The following is a 13,066-nucleotide window of genomic DNA, read 5'->3' on the forward strand; positions in this document are numbered from 1 at the left end:
TGGCACAGATGATCATCTAACTTCATATGAGCACATGTGAAGTTGGGAAAGAGTCCTGCTGAGTCCCAGCACTAGAACAACCTTCTCCTGACTGCAGATTTCTGTAGCCGCCAGTGCAGAGCTTGCGCAACATCAATAGCAGGTGAGTGTGGAAGCATCTGAATGCACAGTGAGCTGCAGCTCTGATAAGTGCTCAAGTATCTCACAGGGCAGAATATTGAAATTTTAGACTTGCTGTCGGGAAACTTCTTAGATCTGAACCCCACTGAGAATCAGGATGACTTCACGTAACAGGAAGAGGAATGATGTTTACCTCTTTCCGTTTTAACTGTTTTCCACCACTTCCCTTGCACACGCACACCCACGCATTGTTTCGTGTGTTTTTGCATTACTTCTGTTAGACGCTAGGGGGGCAAGCATGTTTTCACTGATATACTGTATATGAAGGAAGGAGAAGACACTCTCATACCAGTAGGTGGCGGTAATGCATACCTAACGTTCCTTGCCAACAGTCGAGAGGAAAAAAAATCAAGAAGAAGACCACCGTTACCGGGGTAACCTCAACATCACTCGAGCTGCTGAATGTTAGCTTCAGCTAGAATGGTGTAGCTTTTCTGTTTTCACTTAACGGGTTCTACATTATTTTTTGACCACACTACAACAGACGTGGGCCGGAGCAGATTCAGTAACCAACGAAAATCGTCAAAGGAAACTAATTAAAGGTTCGGAACTGAGCTGCATTGTCCGAGTTTAAAGCTAAAGTGGTAATGTTAAGCAATAGTTTGAGGCTGAAATAAACGTCATGTTGACATGAATATTCGCAGGATTAGAAAATGTTTAGATTACAGGAGCAAAGAGCTTCTAGACAAACGAGGACGTTAAAAGGATAACTGCTCTAGAAACCTAACTGTAATTTCAATGTGAATCTTCGCTTGTTGTCAATTATCCATCCCTTCGTTTCAGGCATCATGGCGAGCCAGAGACCACCTTCCGGCGTTGCTAGGCCGATGAGCCGGAGTGGATCTGCGGTTCCTGGTGCCGGGAGACCCCCGACAGCAGTGCGACCTCCTCCCACCGCTATACGAGTACCAACCGGGGTAAAAGCTCCGCGGCATCCCGGAGTCTTAGTTCTCATTGTTTAACAGCAAGCCAGACATGACGACTAAACTTTCACACTTCTACAGTGCAATACACACCTTCAGTAAACTCGAACCACCGAGGGAACCTGTTGAATAACTAGCATAAAGACTCAGATTCCTGTGTGACGATATGAATTTTTTGTCATCAGCTTAAGAAAAAGCAATACTCTTCATCTGTCAAATAAAGGCTTGAATGTATATAATATTAGTTCTAAAAATATATATCGAATTTATGAGCTGCTGTACTTGTGTAAAAATAAGAAAATGCCAAACAGGAAAGATACCAACGCTGTCCTTACAGGACAACTGCTGCTGCACAACAGTTGGTTTTTAATCAAAGAGTCATTCTTATAGTGATGTTTTCCAGATGGTTCCAACTACCAGTGGGCACCCAGGTATGAGAGGGGCCATCCCCTCTCCTGGAGTTCTGTCAGCAGCCATTAAAGTGGCTGACAGGCCCGTCACCCAGCAGGGTCTCAGTGGGATGAAGACGGGAATGAAAGGTATAGTTAAAGTGCCACCAGGCTTGTCTTTGTCTCTAAAGAAACTGCTGTTTGTGGTCGAGTTCCTTTTATATGACTAAAAGTAACAAAGTCACCATTTCTTTCTCTCTCTCTCTTTTTTTCTTTCACTTTCCAACTTTGTCCCTCCTGGCTTCCCTTCCTGAAGGGCCTCAGAGACAGATTCTGGATAAATCCTACTACCTGGGTCTCCTCAGGTAACATGATAACCAGCAGATTGTGGCCACATTTACCAACACAATCATTTCTTCTAATAAGCTATTTAAGTGTGAATTTTTACTTTTTTTTACTTTTAGTTTATGTAGGGAACAATATAGTTAGGAAAATAAAATGAAGCAAATTCACATGTAAAAATAAAGTATACTTGTGTGTTAACTAAAGCAACATTACATCTCATCCCTTCAATCTTTTTACATTTTCTCACATTACAACCACTGTCTTCGTTTAATTTTTATTGGTATCTCATTCAGTAGACAAACAAAAATATTAATATCCTTACAGGTTTAAAATGATCTTTTAACTCCACCAAACGTATCCGATCACCCATCTTGTCTGATCTGCCGATTCTGATTTTGGCTGATAGTGTTTTTTTTGTTTTTCTTTTACGATCTGAAAAGTTGCTTAGTTTAGTGACAGTCACTCAGACCTGGTGGGTCTGTCAGTCAGCTCTCTCTTTCACAGCAGAGCAAAAACAGACAAAATATGGTGTGAATAATTTTGCAGGGCGCTGTGCTGTGTTACTGCAAAATATTCCATAAATCTTTCCATATTTCAACTTTTAGGCGACATTATGACGCAAAAGTGAAAGTTTCTGTTGTTTTCCCCATTAGGAGTAAAATCAACGAGCTGACCACAGAGACCAGCAAACTGCACAAAGAGATAGAGAACTACAACCAGGAGAACTCCGTCTATGTCTCCTACGAGAAAAGGTCTGTGATGAATTTAGCCACTATTATAAAGATGCAATCAGCAAGTTTGAGATCAAATCCGTTTGTGTTATAAACCTTTTGTGTTTGTGTGTGTTGCAGGGCAGAGGGTCTGGCTGCAGAGATTAAGGACCTGCAGGGCCAGCTTGCTGACTACAACATGGTAAACAGGAAGTACCTGGCTGCTGTCAGCAAGACTGTAGCGTCAGTCTTGGTGATGATCTGGGAGGTTTTTTTTATTTTTTATTCTTATTTATGTCAAATCTGTTTTCAGCTGGTGGACAAGCTCAACACCAACACAGAGATGGAGGAGATGATCAATGACTACAACATGGTGAGCATGACCTGGAATTGGTTAGAAAAGTTGCCTGAGGACACATTCAGCATTATTCCTCATTGCTTCCCGTTTTATTTTGTGTTTTCCCAGCTGAAAGCACAGAACGACATCGAGGCACGAAGCATCGACAGCATCTTCACAGAGAGGAGAGAGTATGGATCATTCAGCTCATTTCACTATGTTGTAGCAGGCAGTGGTATAACACGGGAACTGACTGAGGTCCCTCAAGGCAATGGCTTGCCGACATAATATCACAGTAACCACGCAGGTTCTCATATTCACCATAACTACTTGTTCAAATCAGGGAAACCTCAACTTTTTCATCAAATATTCAGAATCAGGTCAATAAAAAATTGTTGGGCACACTTGAAGGAAAAAAGACTCATCCAAGCCTGTTTTTCATTTCCATCTTTTAACTTTTGTCTTTGATAGTGACAGCTGAAATCTGACATTAATGGAGTCGATTTCTGCCTGCATTTTGTCCCCACTGACCTTCATTTTATACTAAAACTCTGAACATAATAAAACTCCTGGTAGTTGGATGTTTTAATGAATTACAGGAGTGGACAATCATAGCCATGGCACTGTTTAAATCATCTCAAGAAACTTTCAAGCCATACAGGCCAAATTCATATTGCATCACATAGAAATATATACAAAAATAAAATTAATTCATGCAATTCCAATTATATACACACATTCAGATTGGATACATGCAGTCTTATTCTGCATGTATCCAGTCATAACTAATAGAATAAAGTTAAGGTTAAGAAAGCCCAGCTGATTTCTTCAAAGCAAGCATGTGCTGACAGTGGATAGGAAATTGTTTTAATCCATAAAATAAATGTTTTATGAATTAAAGACATTAATTACAAGTATTAAATTTTGTCATGGCAGTCCTACTTAATTTCATATATGTAAATTTTATTTTTCTGTTACTGGAGGCAGTTGAGGCTACAACTAAATATCTGCTAATCTATCCTTGCTACCAAGCGCTAGCATTTCAGTGTCAGTCATATATAAGTGCAAATTTATAATCAGTTGGATGGATAATGTTCGGTTTTGCCACTGGCTCACTTCTGTTCCTAACTCACACGAGTGTCAGTGCATTTTGTTCCAAAGAAATATTGAAGCTTGGCACTAAGGGGGTTAAAGCTGTAGAGAGCCATAAGCAGTTACAAAGCTGCTACCAACAACCACAAATTTCATCATTTTTGCTACGTTGATTGTAATACACCAGGATCCCCCAAGCATCCCCTATATTTCTAGTTTTTTTATTCTTAAATATTATTCAATGTTGCATTAAAAAGAGCTTAAAAAGTCTTTAATTTGATTTGCCTAAACCTGCAGATACCCTGTTCTTAACATGATTACACTGCTCATTTAATCAGACACAATGCCATGGAGAAGGATCAGTAAACCTCAAACAATAATTCTTCACAGTATATAGAAGCTAAACAACAAGCTTAGTTTACATAAGCCAGTTCTTTAGCTTATGTAAACAACTACATAAGATCATTTACATATCTAAAATCTATAGATTCAGTCTAATTTGATACCAGCCCCTCAGTGAGATTCTGTTCCTCATTGTATCTCTTCCTCTGAATCCTCCATCCTCTTGATGTATGGATCCTCAAAATATCCATCCTCCTCTTGTTCCTGTATCCGATGACTCAGTTCCTCAAAAGTGAACGTCTGCTGGCTCTCGCACCCTCCTGTCTCAGTTGTCATGGTGTCCTGGCCCCCTTCTTCATCGTCTTCAACCAGTCTCCGATGTCTGTAGTTGTGGAAGCTTTTGTACCAGGAAGGTCCTTTGATGGCAGTGAGGATGAGTATGCAGGTGATCAGGGCCAAGGCGGCAACGCAGGCTGTGAACTTCCATGTGTGTCCAGACAAAGGTTTCTGACCTGGTTGGAGAGTGGAGATAAAAAAAAGAAACCTGTCAGTTTAACTAGTTGTTTTTAGAGGTTTAGGAAATGCTGTGACCCAACTAAGGTAGGGTTTTTGTATCAATGTGACCTTTAAGAAGTTTTGGGTGCCACGTCAAAGGGAAGAATGACTGGCATAGAAGAAAGGTGCATCATAGAGTATGTCTTACATTTGCTGACTGTACAATTCTGACTTGTTGAAGTGGTTGTTGGCGTGTTGTTGATTTCTTTAGATGGTTGAGAGGTGACTGGTGGTGTTGGAGATTTATGAACAATGACTGGTGATGATGTAGAACAAAGATTTATAGAATGCAGGAGATTGTTTCCTTTCTGCTCTGCTGGAGATGCACAGGTGATGTTTGGGCCCCCTAAAGACCAAGACATAGATAGTAGTCATGCATGTTTTATTTAGATTTCTTATTAACAACTACTGAGAGTCTCTGTGTGTTTTTACAAAGGAGTCTTGGTACCAAAATTGATATTTGCTTCTTTCATCCTTCCAATGGTGTCAAGCAGAGGACAGGAACAGTTCCAGGGGTTTTCTTGTAAATGCAGGATCTGATGAGAACACCCGTGTTAAGGTTGGTAGTTGCCAGGAAACCCTTTATCAAATTTGAATCAGTTTAGCTTATATAAATAAACAATAAACAATTCAAGTTGCTGCTATCCATTAACGCAGGGGTGGGCACTCCTGGTCCTCGAGGGCCGGTGTCCTGCAACTCTTAGATGTCTCCCTGGTCCAACACACCTGAATCCAACAGCCGAATCTCCTCCTAAGTGCAGTCAAGTTCTCCAGAGTCCTGTTAACGACCTCATTATTTGACTCAGGTGTGTTGAAGTAGAGATGCATCTAAAAGTTGCAGGACACCGGCCCTCGAGGACCAGGAGTGCCCACCCCTGCATTAACGTCAATGGATGTTAATGCAGTAATTGGACTGACACCTTGGGAAGGACTCTAGCGCCTGAGTCCTCTTTTATGTCTACAAAGCATCCTCCATTATAATGTGACAGCCACTAATGTTGGTAAGGTCTATTACACACTACTGCAACCATCTGTGGCCAAGAATCATATTTATCACCAAAACCTGTCTGTATGTGCAGTAAATCCCAAACACATGAGGCCATTCTTTCAGGATTCTTGAGGATATTTAGTAAATCTGGACAAGTTAGGCATTTGTTTTGCCTTTGCAAAGCTTACCTTTAGACGTTTTAACTTAGTGAATGTCTTGTCACAGAGATCTGTCAACTTGTTGTTGGAAAGGTCCAGCTCTTCTAGAACATCCAGTCCAGAGAAAGCCTCAGGGTCCAGACTGGAGCAAGAACCATAGACAAACCAAGGGTCATCAATTGATTGGAATTTGTTGTAGAACTGGACACCATACTCACTGCATTTAGCTTTCTTAGTTACCTGCTGATGTTGTTTCTGCTTAGAGATAGGACCCTCAGGTGTGATAGCCCAGAGAAGAAGTTGGCTGGCACAGCAGTGACAAGGTTCTCACCTACATACAGTTCAACTAGTGTTGGATAAGTCATCAGGGCTTGTTGGTCCGTCTCATTCAAAGTGATCTGGTTGCCTTTGATCACCAGAATGGAAACATTTGACTTGTCATTAGGAGGGATGACTTGTAGAAGCTGATCTGTCAGGCTTTTGACCAGCTGAAGGATGGACAATGATTAGAGAACCATAATCAGGAGGAAATGAAACATGGACATCAAATATGTTGGAGACCTGTCCCTACTGGAACATTTTTTTTTCTAAAACGGGAACGATTTTAACTGTGAGCACCCCGCATCAACACGGATTCTACTTTTTTCTTTTAAACAGGTTCCAGAGTGAAAACTGTCCTCATGTAGCAAATGTTTTGTGAAAACACCAACTTATCAGCCAACCTCTAACCCGACCTATAACGCCTGATTCGATACACGTGTTGTTTGCCATTCTTGTTTTCATGTAGTGTTTACCGCTGACTTTGTGTGGAGGTGATACGTGCGTGCTTGTTCCATTCTCCCCTGGCGCGTTTTGACGGCTGTGTTTTTGGCGACTGTTCCTGTTTGAATGAAACCGTTTGTGGAAACAGTCCTGGGTGGATGCGGGTGTTTTTGAAATGACAACCTGTTTTAGAAAAAGCGTTCCCATACAGACAGGGCCTAAAACTTTTCATACCGGTGCATCGTTTGCTTCGCCGAATTCAGCCACTGCAGAAAGGCACATCAAGAGGAGAAACTGCCAACATCTGTCCATTGTTTTACTCTGGAGAGAATAAAAACCAAGATTCATAGAGGAAAACATACTTTACTGAAGTAGAAAATAATTATGCAGTCATTCTAATGGAGAAAAACTGAATATTCTCCAAACAAATCTAGCTACAAAAAGCTAATTATTTACTCATAAGTATTTAATCACCTAGGAAACCATTACCTAGTACTTGTTGGAACACCTTTGTTGTCAAGCTCAGCACCAGAATGTTTCTTGCAGGGCTTTGCAGTCATCTAAAGTGGGATTTTGGTCCTCGTATGAGTACAGAAACACATTTTTACTAGCTTAAAGCTTCATCATCAGATTTCTTTTCTTTAACTGCTCCTCTGTTGCCTTGGGACAATGCTAAGGATTCTGCTAAGGATTCTATAGCATAGAAACTAAATCCAAAAATGCTGAATTCACAAAATGTATTGGCGCAACAATGGCCTGGATCTGTGGCTAATAGTGTCTTGCACAAGGATATGACAGGCTCATAAAGATCAGCTGACACACAGGACCAGAAGTTGCTTGGAAATGAACTTTAATGCAACACAGAAAAGCTGATATAAGCTGTTTATTTAACCCAACACACACTCTGAGAGTCTTTAGCTGTACTAGTACATACTTAAAAAGACACTTACCTGGGCTTCCACACACACACATACGAACTCCTTCATCCGTTGTCCATAAGCAGCCAGCACACCAGTGACCCTTGCCCTCTGTAGCTCCCTTTATGACTTAGATTGTGCTACACTCAGTTCCTGCTAGCAAATCAAGTCAGTCCTCCTAACTGGACTTCCTCATTGGTTTACTTCCTCAGTTGAGGCTGAACATGAGATTGTGGTTACATTTTGAATCTTCAAGGATTATTGATATGGAATAGATCAGAACTGTACGGCTTCCTGAGCACAATTTGATAATGATACTAATGTGGTTCATCAGCCCAAGCAACTAATTCAAAAACGCCTTAAAAAAAGAACTAAACATAGGGTGAAATTTTCAGTGAAATGAAAGTTTTGAAAAATAGAAACCAACTATTCATCTATTACCTACATTGTTTGCTTTGAATTTAACTCAGTGGTAAATAAAAACTCAAATATCCAGTGGTCAATATTTTGCGCCCCACGCCTGTCCCTCTTTATCCAGTATCTCCTTTAGCACCAATAATCTCTGTATGATTTCATCTGCCTGATATTGTTATGGAGACATTTGAAATGACAACCTGTTCCTCTTTTGGAGTCCCACCACAGCATTTCATTTGATTTTAGGGTGTGACTGTGACTTGGAACGTTTGTTTTCTTTCAGCCAATCAGTGACAGACATGCTTAGTTTAGAATGGTTGTCCTGTTGATGGCCGTTTGACCAATCTTCAGCTGTCTTCAGCTGTCTGGCATTTGATGCTCGACTACTTTGGTTCATAGAGGAGTTCATTGTCTCTGACTGCACCACCAGTGTTTGTGCCAGTTGGTTTGGGGCATCCTCTTATTGTCACTAACGTTTAGACCTAAATTCTCTACGGCTGATCTGCAGACCATCTCTGATGTCCTCCTTTAGCTTCGTCATGCCTAAATAATTCCAGAGACATCCTTGATGGTGATATGTTCCTGTTTGACCTGCAGGAGAGAAGAGGTCATCCGGGCGATCGAGGAGGAGATCGGAAGGGAGAGGCAGGTGGCTGAGGAAGTCGTCCAGGCAATGCCTTCAGCAAAGCGGGACAAATATTTCTCCATGACAACAGCTAATGAAGAACTGCTGCAGGCATGTCTAGAAAAGAAAAACAACAACAAAAAGTCCGCAGAAATGATCTGAGATAACCTCGCCTCTATATATATATATATATTTTTTTTTTTTTTACAGGAGCTTGCAGTCCTGCAGGAAGAATTGGACGTCCTGGCAACCAGGAAGGAAGACTATGAAGCAGTGAGTTTGGGCCAAAAGAACGCAGCACTGAAGCAGGTCCAGGTCCATCATGCGTCTTGTCTTCCCTCTGCAGGAACTGTCTCACTCACAGATAAAACAGGAAATGGTTCGGCTTCACGAGACGTTGGCATCGCTGGAGGGGAAGCGCAACGCCATGGAGGACGAGGACAGGAGCCTGGGCTCCCCCCAGGAGGAGAGGGAGAAGCTGCTGAAGCAGGTGGAGCCTCTTTGGGATGATACGTTTAGGGTTACGGGGCAGAAGGTCCTGGTTTGGTCTCATCTGACCAAACCAGAACATCTTTCTACTTCTGAAGCAAATCAGTGGTCTTTCTTCTCTGTTGCTTTGTTCCCATTAACCTTAAAATTGCATAATTTGACATTTCCTCAATGGAAACACTGCAATTTAGAAAAAACTCATCTGTCAATATGGAGCTTTTGCTTTTTTGAATGAGGTGGTTTTTCAGCTGTATCAAAATTATTCCAGTATTTTGCAAACCTGCAATGGAAATTGCATCACTTCTACTTCCTGTCACAAGATGTTACTACCAACGGAAAAGAAGAAAACAACAGGAAGTGACTGGAGGATGAGGATTTAATGACTTATTCATGTGGACTTATTTAATGGAAACACTGTAACTGTGAAATTGTGTGTTTCGTCTTTAGTGGAATATTAACAAAGTTTTGCGCACATTTACAATGGAAACGGAGCTTTTGACACTGAGATGAGGAGGAAATGCTTCGAAAACCTGCAGCCTTTGTTCCAAACTCAAAGCAGTTTGTTAAAACCTTTTATCCAGAAACAACAAACACAGGAAACATGGAGAACATGACATCATCCTCACTGCTGGGGGAAACGTTCTAACTGGTCTCGCTCCAAATTGAGGAACATTTTTTATCACCAGGAATTAAAGTAGACATCTTCAGGGAGGAAACGGCACCTCCAGCAGGCCAAACAGGGAACACATCAACAAACTTCGAAAAATATCTGCATTTATTAAATTAAAAATATGATTTTGATATTAAATTGACCAATCATTTGAAAAATGTGTAAGTAGACTGATTTTGTTGACTCCAAATTAGTTTGATTCATTTTTGTCTGTTTTTTTTCTTCTTCTCAGGTGAAGGAGGACAACCAGGAAATAGCCAGCATGGAGAGACAGTGTGTATTCACACTTTATTAATTTAAAAGCTTAGAGCCAGCTGGATGTAATCATGTGTGTGTGCATGTGTGTATATACTCAGGCTTACTGAGATCAGAGACAGGAAGAGACAAATTTCAGAGGACATCCGGAATCTGGACCAGGACTCGGAGGCAGCTCAGGGTAACCCTGCTGCATGATGCTCTAAGCTCCCTATGTGTCTTGGACCATTCTTATTTAGAATTTTTTTTTTATTAAATGTATAAATGAATGATTAGTCTTTTTTTCTGTCATCAGGCGAGTGCCAACAGAAGTACAAGGAGCTGAAGAGGAAAGAGGAGGAAATAGACAGTGAGTTCTAGTCAGAGAGGGAGAAAGACGGACGGTGACAAATCCATCATGAGCAACAAAATGTGACCTTTTTTATAGCAACTGATGGTAACACTGCTATAAAATGATACTATAGACATAATACTGGCCCTTTCAAAGCTACATCTTGATGATATGATTTGTTTATAAAAGCATTAAAAGGGTAAAACATGAAGGGGTGAATACTTTTACACTGTGCTCTAATGGATGACTGTTTCAGGGTTCATGGACTCTTTTGAGGAGTCCAGAGCCGAGGAGCAGGAGAAACTGACCAGGAGCCAGGAGGACATTGTCTCTCTGCTGGAGCACTGCAGCAGGGTGAGAGAGAGACTGATGATGATGATGATGATGATGATGATGAGGACAATTAAAACTGCAGGTGTGCCCTGTGTGTCCAGAACATGTTGAGGCTGCGCCACGTCGACACGGTGACCGCCAGCGAGCTGAAGAACATGCAGGAAGTGCTGGTCAGCAAGGAGACAGAGGTGGTCCAATCAGAGAGCACCACCAGAGGCCTGACCACAGGTCCTTAACTCAAACGCTCCCAAACCCAGAGGAAAGCAAAAGACTTTACCTGTTGACCCGGTGCTGTCCTCCTGCAGAGTCCCGCCGGCTGCAGCAGGACCTGGAGAAGGTTCAGCAGCTGGAGGGGAAGATCGGCGGCGAGCTCAGCACCCTGAAGGAGCAGGTCAGCACCATGGAAACAGAGCTGCTTACCTACAGAGACCTGGACGCCCTGAGGCGGAGCGCTGACGACAAGAGGAAGGTAGGACCCGCTGCTCCTGGGACACAGCAGCACCCCGTCACCAAACGCTGAGCACCTGCTTTGTTCTGCTGCTGCAGAGGCTCCAGGAGGAGCGGCTGACCCTGAGTCAGCGCAGAGACTCCTTCCTCCAGCTGCTGGAGGAGATGAACCAGAAACATGAAGCCCTCAAGATCAAGCTGCAGGAGAACGAGACGCACGCTCAGGTTAGAGCGGCAACACGTCCAACCAAACGCTCTCAGCACATTTGTTTCTTTCAGGAACTCAGCGGTGTGTGTTTGTGTGTTTGTGTCTTTGGTGTTTCAGCTGACCAACCTGGAGAGGAAATGGCAGCACTTGGAGCAGAACAACTTTGTGATGAAAGAGTGTATCCTTCACAGAACGCACCAAATGGTTCAAGTTAAAATAATATTTCCAAAAAGTTAGCATTTTTGATAGCTTTGAAAATATTTGGCACACTTATCCTCCTCTAAATGTATTTTTTAAACAACTAACTTATTAGGCTCTAGAGCAGCAACTATATTAGTAATTGATTACAATTTATTGATTAATCATATAAAAATGTCAATCTGCGGGGCGTGCTGTGGTGGCGCAGGGGTTAGCATGCCCCACGTTTGGAGGCCTTAGTCCTCGTCGCAGGTTCGACTCCCGGTCCCGACGACTTTGCCGCATGTCTTCCCCCCTCTCCTCACCCTCCTTCCTTTCTGCCTACTGTAGAAAAAATACGAGCCACTAGCGCCGCAAAAACTCTTCAGAGAAAAAAAAAAAGTCAATCTGCAGATTTTTCATTTAGCCTCTTTCTTGAACATATAGTCTAGTTAAATAATTTGACAATTTTTTCAATCATCATGATTAATCCGATTAATCTTTCAGTTCTGCTTGGTTGTTTTGTAAACTTTCAGCTGAATAAAATTTGACATCTCTAAAATTTTGTTTGCCACAAATTCAAATAGATGTTTATAAAATTATATTAATGTTAAGTCGGTGCCCAAGAGTTGGAGTCTTTCAAGGACAGATATAATTAGTTGTAGCATTAGCATTAGCTCCTGCTAAATACCACATTGGTAGCGTTAGCAAAACTTATTAGTATTTTAAGGTTAGCACAATCAACTTTTTATGTGTTCACTACTGAGTTCCAAGTACTTTCATATCTCTTCAAATACACTTCAAAATATGTTTAAAAGTAAAAATTAGCAGTATGAACATAATTGTGGCCATTTGAGTTTATTGCTAAGTAATCTCCAGATATCCTTCAGGAATCAAGAGAATTTGATTATGGTAAGTTGGAATGTTGTCTTAATAAACTTCCTTTAACTTTCCCTTCAGTCATCGCTTCAAAGACTCAGGAGAGCGACTACGAGTCGGTTGCTAAGGTGGTCTACCAGCAGGTGGCAGACTACAACAAGAGCCTTATAGAGGCGCTACAGAACAACAGGAACTGACCTATCTTCTCATTAACTTTGCGTTCAGTATGAGGTTAACAATACAGTTAAAGTTAGCTTTCTGGCAGCATTTAAATTGTTAATGTCACTTCTGATTGGTCAGATTCTTTTCCCAAATCAGTAGAAGCTTCACTTGTTCTTTGTCAATAACAATGACAGACACGTGACATGCATTGGACTGGGATGATGTGACGCTTAACAGAATATTTTCCAGAAATTTACATTCATAAGTTGATGATTTCTGGTGAATCTTGAATAGAAATATGTTGGTTTATGTCCCAAGAAGCCACTGTTACAACAATAAAGTCAAAGTAACTCAGAACAACTTCCATTTTTTTTGTGC

The 13,066-nt window shown here is 41.5% G+C and overlaps 2 protein-coding genes across 5 annotated transcripts; one reads left to right on the plus strand and one right to left on the minus strand.

Annotated features, from left to right (window-relative positions):
* The first annotated feature begins 504 nt into the window (after window positions 1-504).
* Window positions 505-13,045, plus strand: ift74 (intraflagellar transport 74). The gene is made up of 20 exons (XM_005804917.3): window positions 505-722; window positions 964-1,097; window positions 1,507-1,642; window positions 1,809-1,857; window positions 2,491-2,589; window positions 2,689-2,749; window positions 2,861-2,920; window positions 3,014-3,075; window positions 8,710-8,848; window positions 8,948-9,010; window positions 9,084-9,227; window positions 10,129-10,169; window positions 10,253-10,332; window positions 10,447-10,500; window positions 10,739-10,836; window positions 10,917-11,043; window positions 11,121-11,284; window positions 11,362-11,487; window positions 11,588-11,648; window positions 12,608-13,045. The coding sequence occupies exons 2-20, from the start codon at window positions 969-971 to the stop codon at window positions 12,721-12,723; spliced, it is 1,809 nt and encodes a 602-aa protein (XP_005804974.1). The 5' UTR covers window positions 505-722; window positions 964-968; the 3' UTR covers window positions 12,724-13,045.
* On the minus strand, window positions 3,457-7,872 carry LOC111606174 (leucine-rich repeat-containing protein 19-like). 4 transcript variants are annotated; one of them, XM_023325974.1, is made up of 8 exons: window positions 7,732-7,837; window positions 7,271-7,360; window positions 7,016-7,102; window positions 6,260-6,507; window positions 6,050-6,161; window positions 5,322-5,409; window positions 5,022-5,219; window positions 3,457-4,830 (listed from the first exon to the last, which is right to left on the minus strand). In XM_023325974.1, exons 3-8 carry the CDS (start codon window positions 7,091-7,093, stop codon window positions 4,508-4,510), a joined length of 1,047 nt encoding a protein of 348 aa, XP_023181742.1. In that variant the 5' UTR covers window positions 7,094-7,102; window positions 7,271-7,360; window positions 7,732-7,837; the 3' UTR covers window positions 3,457-4,507. The 4 variants fall into 4 exon arrangements, with proteins under 4 accessions (XP_023181742.1, XP_023181743.1, XP_023181741.1 ...); XM_023325975.1 differs by having other exon boundaries at window positions 7,271-7,341; window positions 7,732-7,834; XM_023325973.1 differs by lacking the exon at window positions 7,271-7,360 and having other exon boundaries at window positions 7,732-7,872.
* Window positions 13,046-13,066: the final 21 nt, after the last annotated feature.

The sequence above is a fragment of the Xiphophorus maculatus genome, chromosome 21 (assembly GCF_002775205.1).
Source record: "Xiphophorus maculatus strain JP 163 A chromosome 21, X_maculatus-5.0-male, whole genome shotgun sequence".
NCBI classification, from domain to species: Eukaryota; Metazoa; Chordata; class Actinopteri; order Cyprinodontiformes; family Poeciliidae; genus Xiphophorus; species Xiphophorus maculatus.